The 8,321-nt window shown below is 43.7% G+C and overlaps 1 protein-coding gene and 1 long non-coding RNA gene across 4 annotated transcripts in view; one reads left to right on the forward strand and one right to left on the reverse strand.

The window, feature by feature from the left end:
• Dnah6 (dynein axonemal heavy chain 6) overlaps positions 1 to 7,725 on the forward strand; it is a 221,096-nt gene extending 213,371 nt beyond the window's left edge. The window contains exons 76-77 of the mRNA XM_023564757.2: positions 2,119 to 2,341; positions 7,464 to 7,725. Coding sequence (XP_023420525.1) covers positions 2,119 to 2,341; positions 7,464 to 7,567 — 327 coding nt within the window. The 3' untranslated portion in view covers positions 7,568 to 7,725. The remainder of the gene's footprint in view (positions 1 to 2,118; positions 2,342 to 7,463) is intronic.
• Positions 1 to 7,938, reverse strand: part of LOC134471311 (uncharacterized) — a 29,105-nt gene extending 21,167 nt beyond the window's left edge. For all 3 annotated transcript variants that reach the window (XR_010040689.1, XR_010040687.1, XR_010040688.1), the window contains exon 1: positions 7,864 to 7,938. This is a non-coding gene — a long non-coding RNA (uncharacterized LOC134471311). The remainder of the gene's footprint in view (positions 1 to 7,863) is intronic.
• Between the last annotated feature and the right edge of the window lie 383 nt (positions 7,939 to 8,321).

Here is an 8,321-nt window from a genome sequence, read left to right on the forward strand (position 1 = left end):
ATCTATGTTTTAACAAACCCTACAGGGAGCTGAGAGCCCACTAAAGCCTGAGAACCATGGCTTCTGTACATGAGTGAGTCTCAACCTGGCTGCAGTTTAGAATCACTTGATGAGCTATTTTAAAATCCAATCACCAGGTCACACACTGATTACAGGGGACCCTCTATTCCTTTTGTTTTGTTTTGTTTTTTGGTACCAGGGAATCGAACTCATGACCTTGGGCTTGCCAAGCAGACACTTATGCCACTGAGCTAAATCCCCAGCCCCTACATGGGACCCTCTAGAATGGACCCAGGCATTGCTGTTCTTTTTAAAGCTCCTCCTCCTTCCATGTTCCTAGTGGACAGCAAGGAATGAGCTATACCACCTGCATGTGCCAAGATACCATGGGGCACCGGAGCCTCTGTCTTGAAGCATCTCTCACCCAGTGTGCCTTATGCAAATAATCGTCTACATACACTGTGAGATTAAAGACCTGCTCCACAATGCTTTTGTCAAGAAAGTGTTTACTAGCCAGTTAGAGTAGTTGGCATGAGAGGCTTTTATTAAACTTTCTTCAAAATACTATGGTATTTATTGGCAGAAATTGCTGCCGGATAATTCTATCAGTATCCACCCAACCCATTGCTTTGATTAGCAAAAACATGCAAAGATCAGATTGACCCCATGTTTATGGCTTGATCTATGAAATACTATTGTGGTCCTGCCCCTCAATTACCTGTACTTTAAAATAACAAGAAAAAGGCATATGTCTTTAAAGAAATTTGTTTTAGCATCAAAATATTTTTAAAGTAAGGAAGACATAAACTTGAAGATGTATTCTTCATTATTTTGACATCCTTATGGGTCAAAAATGTCGCAGGTCCATGTTAGAAATAACAGAGACTGCTGGAGGGCAAAACAATATCTACCTAAAGCCATCGCCCACATCTTCCAGGATGCCAGCCCTGCTCTGTGCCTGGCATGCTCTCTCTGCCACAGGGGCTGTCTGATGGGGAGGGGTTTCAAGACACCCTCCAGGGCCTGTGTCACTCAGCACCCATGCTGTACACTGAGCAGTGACAATAACTTACAATGACTGAAATCTCTGGCCGATCTCTTGGTTCACCCAGCTGACATCTGTAAGGGACAGCCAGGGCATGTGTTCAGAGAGCTCTACTTCTGTGACAAACAGCAGGCACTACTACTACCAGCCCACTTGCCACCTTTGTGCCCTTTGTGAAAATGCACTCCCTCCAGGTGGATGCCCATCCAGATGGCTCCTGTGTATGACTTGGCAAATAGGCGGCAAGATCATTTTCAGACAAAACTGCAGCCCTCATAGCAGCCCTCAAATAAGAAGCTCCATCCCACCCTGCTGTACTAAGAAGCAAAATCCAGGACACCAGAAAGCAAAGACCAGGCAAAAGGAATGTATGTCCTGTGCTGCGTGTCGCTCAAGACTGCCTAATCCTTTGTTGTACATGTGGGGCTCCAATGATCCAAAGGTCAGACCCAGAATTAGCCACGATGACAGTGTTGAGGAAGGATGGTACAGGTACACCCATGGAAACATCCAGACATGAGACACTGAAGAGCAGGTTCTCTCTCCTCTCCTCTCCTCTCCTCTCCTCTCCTCTCCTCTCCTCCCCTCCACTCCTCTCCTCTCTTCTCCTCCCCGTCTCAACTTGCAAGTCAGCATCATTTTTAATGTAAAGAAAAGAGAACAGAAAGGAACTTTCTGAGGCTCTCTATAAATATTAATTATTGCAGATATGTAATCCACCTTCTGGGAGGGCAGAGGGCATTCAGATCCTTCACCAAGAAGTGAAGTCCCATCCACTTCTCAAAGGAAGGGGAAACGTCCTTACACCATAGAGTCAGACAGGCTGGAGTCTGAAGCCTACAATGAGTTCTTACACATCCTGGCACGGTGGGGAAAGTATGAGACTCAGCATCAAACGGAGAAACAAATATTTCACCTCTCAAAGCCTCACAGTGTCCCTCTTTAAAATGCAGTAACTGTGATTTTAGACTGTTTGGTAGAACTACCCAGGAAGGACGTTGGTACATAGGACACGGCCACACTGCTGCTTCCTTTCTCGCCCTCTGACCTTTTAACTCGCGGGTCTCTTTCAGTTGCCCTCTCCGGAGGATGGCGTCCTTGTTCATGGGATGTTCATGGATGCTTCCCGGTGGGACGATAAGGAGATGGTGATAGAAGACGCGCTGCCTGGACAGATGAACCCCATGCTGCCCGTGGTGCACTTTGAGCCACAACAGAACTACGAACCAGCCCCCACACTTTACCACTCCCCGCTGTATAAAACAGGGGCTCGGGCAGGGACGCTGTCCACCACAGGTGAGGAGCTGTTAGGATTAGCACTGGTACTCGCAAACAAAAGCTTCAATCCAGCCCAAATGTACTAACACAGTCCTTGGGCCACTTAATCAGTCAAATTTATAAATATTGTGAATGCATTTGTGCTGAGTACAGATTGATATTATAGTTAATGCTTGTTTCTGTTGAAACTCATGAGGAGAAAGCAGAGTTTAATAAGTGGAAACTTCCAGTTTCAAAATGATGGACCAAGGCCGGGGATTTAGCTCAGCGGCATAAGCACCTGCCTGGCAAGTACAAAGTCATGAATTCAATCCCCAGAACCAAAAAAAAAAAGGTGGATGCATAGACACTAAAATGTCTCTCTGACAAATTCATTTTGGCTCATGAAAAAATTTTTAAAATAAATTAATAATTGAGAAATTAAGCTGCATACTGAGTGGACCTGAAACAGAGATAGAGCCCTAAAAAAGGAACCAGATAGCAAAACACCACATAGATAAGCTGAGAGTAAGTTAAAGAATGAACTGAGATCTCCTAAAGTGAGAGGGGAAAGGTCACATGGGGAAAGAATAGAACCTCCAACATTTGCCCAGTGGGCTCCCAGGAGGCAGTGAGAAAGAGGACAGGGAATATTTGGGCGGGGGACAGCTAGTTTCCAAGGCTAAAGAACCATCTGAGTTCTGAATTAAGTGTTCTCACGAAGCGGTAGGGATACCTTTTGGAACAGTATCTGTCTCACACAGTCATCAGGAAGGAAAGTGTTGATGCTTGGAAAGTACTTAGGACACGGCCTGGCGCACAGCAAACACTACATAATTAAATCACAAGCAGTCACGGTGAAAACTTAGTAAGGCAAGCAGATGAACTCTTTAACCTAGTGACACTCAGAAATAACAATCTGCTGGAGGCACCTGAACCCCGATTCTGCTTTTTCCCTGGATGTGGGTGTGAATTTAGGGTGACAGGATTACAAGACTGTGAAATAGCTCACTATGAGGGTGAAGACCATTGGTTTTCATTTGTTTTAGTAGTCAGGATCAAAGAGTTCTGGCATGGCACATTAGCCTTCAACAATATGGGGAAGACAGGCATGGGCGGTCAGTATCTCAGGGGACCCCAGCAAGGAACTCTGGGAGGCTGTGGGGAGCTGCTATGGGTGTGGGAAGCAATATCACAGCAGAGGATGCGATGGGCTCTGCCCACCAATCCACATTGGTTTAAACCCATTGATAATACCAGGCAATCATTTTAAAATGCTGCCAACCTCATACTTGTGATGTGCTAGCAGCTCCGGTTAAAATCAGAACAATACCAGATTGCTTATTCTACCACTTGCAGTGCATTACTATCCAGAGAGCCTAGCCAGATCAGCAGGACAGGAAAAGGAAATGAGATGTAAGACTCTGAAGGGACAGCGGTCAGCGGTTTGCCAGCACAGTTGATTCCATGGAAAAATCAGAAGAATGTAGAGAAAATCGTTTAGAAATAATAAAAGTCCAGCAGGGTTGGCTGATGTGCCCATCAAAAACAAAGAGAAGCTAAAGTGAAATAAAAGACACATTCCAAAACAACAAAATTGATCATACCAGGATCAAGTCTGGTAAAGAAGAGTAAGATTCTTTTGGAGGACTTTAGAAAATAAAGTAAGATTAGAATACATGGAGGAGCTATGTCACGTTCATAAGAGGGAAGGTTCAGTGTGGTAAAGATTCCAGCTCCCTCCCAGATTAATATCCAAATCCAAAATATCCTCAATAAAACAAATATAATTTTGATGAATTTATTATTCTGACATTCATATGAAAATAAAGAATAGAAAACTATTTTTAAAGAAGATCAAGTAGGAGAGTCCAATTCTCTCAAAGTATTGAAATTAAAATGATGTTACACTGGCATAAGACTCAACAAACAGACCTGATGCACCACAGAGAGCACAGAAACACCCTGTGCGCATATGGGAATGTGACATAAACCCGTGTTGCAGAAATGCACTGCTGAACGGAGAGGAAGGCACTTCACACTGAGTTTGGAAGGCAATGATTTATTATGCTAGTGGGCTGCTGGGAATCAGCTCCAAATCACCAACCCCAACTGAGAGTGAAACACAAGCTAATATCCATTTTGTAAGCATGAAGTACAAATGCTATAGCAGGTTATCGTATAATTGGTTACATGAATTAAGCCATACATTGTCAGGCAGAGTTAACTAGAGGAAACTGTGTTTTATGAAGTGGGAAAATCCAGGGAAAGAAGTTGCTTAGCTGTAACTCTACCGCCGGAGTGAAGTGTGTCATTGACTGGGCTATTTTGTCCTAGGTTAAATCCTTGAAACATAATGGAAAAATAGATTATCTTTTTGGCTGGTAAAATACAGTCCTTGCAGCTGGACTGGGACAGGCTGCCCAGAACCAGGCTATCTATGAAAAGCAGCTGGACACAGTCAAGGCTGACTAGGTTTAGCAGTCTAATTATGGGACAGGTGGGGTGAGCACACCTTGTCTAGTACAGTAACAGGCTATTAATTGTTTCTTAGAATTTCTTGCAATAAAATTTCCATTACACCAGCAGCATTTGAAGTTGACCAGAAATAAAAACATTATTCCATAAATGGTGGTTCTAAACTAAATCCTTATCTATACTATATAAAGAAATTAAATGACAGGTAGATTCTATAGACTTAATAATCAGTAAATTTACAAATAATTAGCTTTAAAATGTACTATTAAGTAATAATCACTGATGGCTGCTAATATCCCCCCAAAAAATTAGACATAATGTTTCTTGATGGAGGTATACACAATCTATGAAATGCTTTTGCCAAAAAACTCAAACTTTTGTGGGGTTACATCTTTGGATTTAAACACATCTTGAAACAGAATTAGAGAAATGTGTTCAAAATCACCACCAATGGAGAGCCAACCATGGTAGCGCATGGCTGTGATCCCAGCACTCCGGCTGAGGCAGGAGGATGACTGTGACCTCGAGGCCAGCTTGGGCTACACAGTGGGTCCAAGACCAGCCTGAACTATGTGATAAGACTTTGTCTCAAAAATAAATAAGTAAATAAAATCGCATAAGTGCTGTCAGCGAAATCCAATCTGGGAAACTTCATAGGAACAGCAACCTGACTTCAACTATTATACAGGGAAGTAAAAAAGCAGAGGAATAATCTCCCAACTGAAACATATTTAAGAGACACCTCATTGTTGCAAGCTACAGACCTTATTTGAAGCCTGACTCAAACAGTTTTTGTTGTACATATACATATACTATTTTTATATGTGTATGTATGCATATATAGATGTATATGTATAAAGTACATATATACATGCTAATTAAGGAAATTCAAACAGTGCCTAAATTTTTGTTATTAAGAAATTATTAATAATTACAATATTCTATGACAGTGGCACTGTCTTATGTTTTAAGAGTCATGACTTAGAAATACATACTATAATATTACATGTAGTCCGGTATATGTTCAAAATAATACAGAAAGAGTCTAGAAAAGCATGGGTGATAAGGTTGGGAGCAAAAGCTTAAGCTATATCTATCATCTTTGGGCTTTTTCATTAAAAGACTAACATGTTCAAATGTTAACAGCAAATCTGGATCACAGATCACTGCATTCTTAAGATTTCTCAATGAATTTTAAGTTGAAAATTACAGCAAATTAGTTAAATTAACGTATGTCCAAGTCATTACAAGTTTGCAGAGGCCTGAATTATTCTCAGATGGAAAACACAGTCCCTCACTGATTAAAAAGAAAAAAATATTTTACATAAAAACAACACTCACACATATCAAAAAAAGTGTTCTTTCACTGAACTACACCAGTGGGGTCGAGTCCAGCAAGGATGAGTGGCAGACCTTGGTCCTTTCTAGAGGCAGTAAGCTTGTCTTTGGCCTGTCTTAGACGTTCTAAAGCCCCCAAGGGGGTCTGACACATCGTATACCAAGCACCAGTGGCCCTTCTATGCCAGGCTTTGTCACACATGTACGCAGCTGCCCACAATTCCCTTTCCATGTCATTTCCAGTAGCAGCCCACCTTTAATTCCTGTAACCATGTTCCGCAGGCACAGTGTCCATGTGCTTGCCTTAACCACCAGTTTTGCAGCCACTGTGTCATAGGACCTCTGACACTGGCCTTCAGCACTTCCGTTCAAGTGGTCACATGATGAACAAACCACACAAACACCAACCCCACCATCCACCCCTTGAGGACAGTCACTGTCTGACTGTTCAGTCATCTCAGCGCAGTACAGTGAACCCCTCAGAAAGCAGAGGCCAGATACAAGACCGAGAATTACAGTATCTGGCCAAGAGTGAGTTGACTGTTTAAATCAGAAGCAGTGGCCGCAGATTCTGTTTATGGCCCACATACTTTCCCAGACCTAGAGGAGGCCTCTTGCATTCCCTGGCATGGACTGTTTGAAGAGGGTGTGTGCTCTGGGCACGCCTCAACAGAAGCCTGGAAAAGGGGAAGGAGGTTGCAAGAAAGTGTTTACCTTGGATTCTTCCCAAGCGTGGGCTAAATTCCAAGGCCCCGAAAACCCAGTAAGTCCGTGTAAACTGTCTAGGCTCAGGATCCCCAGTCTAGGCAGTCCAGGGTTCCTTGCTCTTGAACTTGGCCTGTCACTCAAGCACATGCCAAGGAAACAGGCAAGGAGTGGAGCAATGGCAAGGAGATGGAAGGATCGTACTCTCCGCTCAGGACTCCACTGCCTTCCCTGATGGCACCACAGATGGGGGCTCTTGTAAAGGCAGGGCAACAAGTAGCAAATCCAGGAGCCAGGTGATCATGGCAGTAGGATAGAACAATGATGGAGGGAAGGACGGGTGGACGAATGAATGAATGGATGCCCGATTCCCCCTGAAAGCTCAGCTCTGATCCCAGTCTATTACCCCTACAGCAAACTGAAAGGACAGTTCATAGTAATACCAAGTCCAAACTGAACAGATACAAAAGGGCACTGGTTCAAAATTCTTCATTTTTTAAAGCTATGAAACCTATGGAGGACAATTTGCCATGTCTTTAGAGGCCGACAGATCTGAAACCTAAGGGGTTTTAATTCTTAGTATGCTATCTCTGTATCAGATGCTACTCTTTAACTAACAACTTTATCCTTACTTAATTAGGGCATTCAACCAACTTCGTGGTGACCGTCCTCTTACCGTCTAAGCGGTCCAAAGACTACTGGATTGCCAAGGGATCTGCTCTGCTCTGCCAGCTAAATGAGTGAAAAGGGGTCACCTCAGTCCAAAGACCCTCCGTGATTTGGCAGTGGGGGGCGGAGCTGAGTAATGTATATGTGAGCAACAGTGCTATCTCTGATTTGATTTAGCATAGTAAGGGTGGTTATGTCTCTCATGATCTAAAATAAAGTGTCTGCATTCTGTTTTCTGTGGGTAATCCAAGCTCAGACGTAGAGGCGGTGGCTTCTGCATCCATGTAGTAGACCCACCCCCCCCACCTCGCACAAGTCAGTCAGCTCCCATCAGTAACCTGCTGGGCCTCTCGAGGACAGTCAGGACTTACTCCGTCACCCACGTAGGCTCCTTTCCTTGTTACACTTGCACTAAAGTCCCCATGTGACTGTTAATCATGTTATATCAAACTGGAGTATAGTTCCGGGTGTTTCTGTGGGTTTTAACATATAGGCCAACAACCCGAGGGGGAAGACCCACCCAGGATGTGGGTGGTTCCAACAAATAGGCTCATAGCCTGGACAGAATAAGGAGGTGTGCCCGTTTTAAAAGAGCCTGTCTTTGCTGTCACCTTTGGACAATGGTGTCCGGTTTCTTTAGCTTTTTGACGCACTCGTACCAGCAACTCTGCAATGAACTTCCAGGCTTTGGATCTTGGACTGGCGCTGCATCCTTGATCCTTCTTATTCTCTGGCTTCTGCCTTAAGCTGAACAGCTATTGAATCCTCCCCCTCTCCAGCGCAGATGGGCACAGTGGACTCCCACCTCTGATCCTGTAAGCCTGCCTAA

Source organism: Cavia porcellus, unplaced genomic scaffold (assembly GCF_034190915.1).
Source record: "Cavia porcellus strain 051 isolate PalLab524CR breed Dunkin Hartley unplaced genomic scaffold, mCavPor4.1 scaffold_18, whole genome shotgun sequence".
In the NCBI taxonomy this organism is placed as follows: Eukaryota; Metazoa; Chordata; class Mammalia; order Rodentia; family Caviidae; genus Cavia; species Cavia porcellus.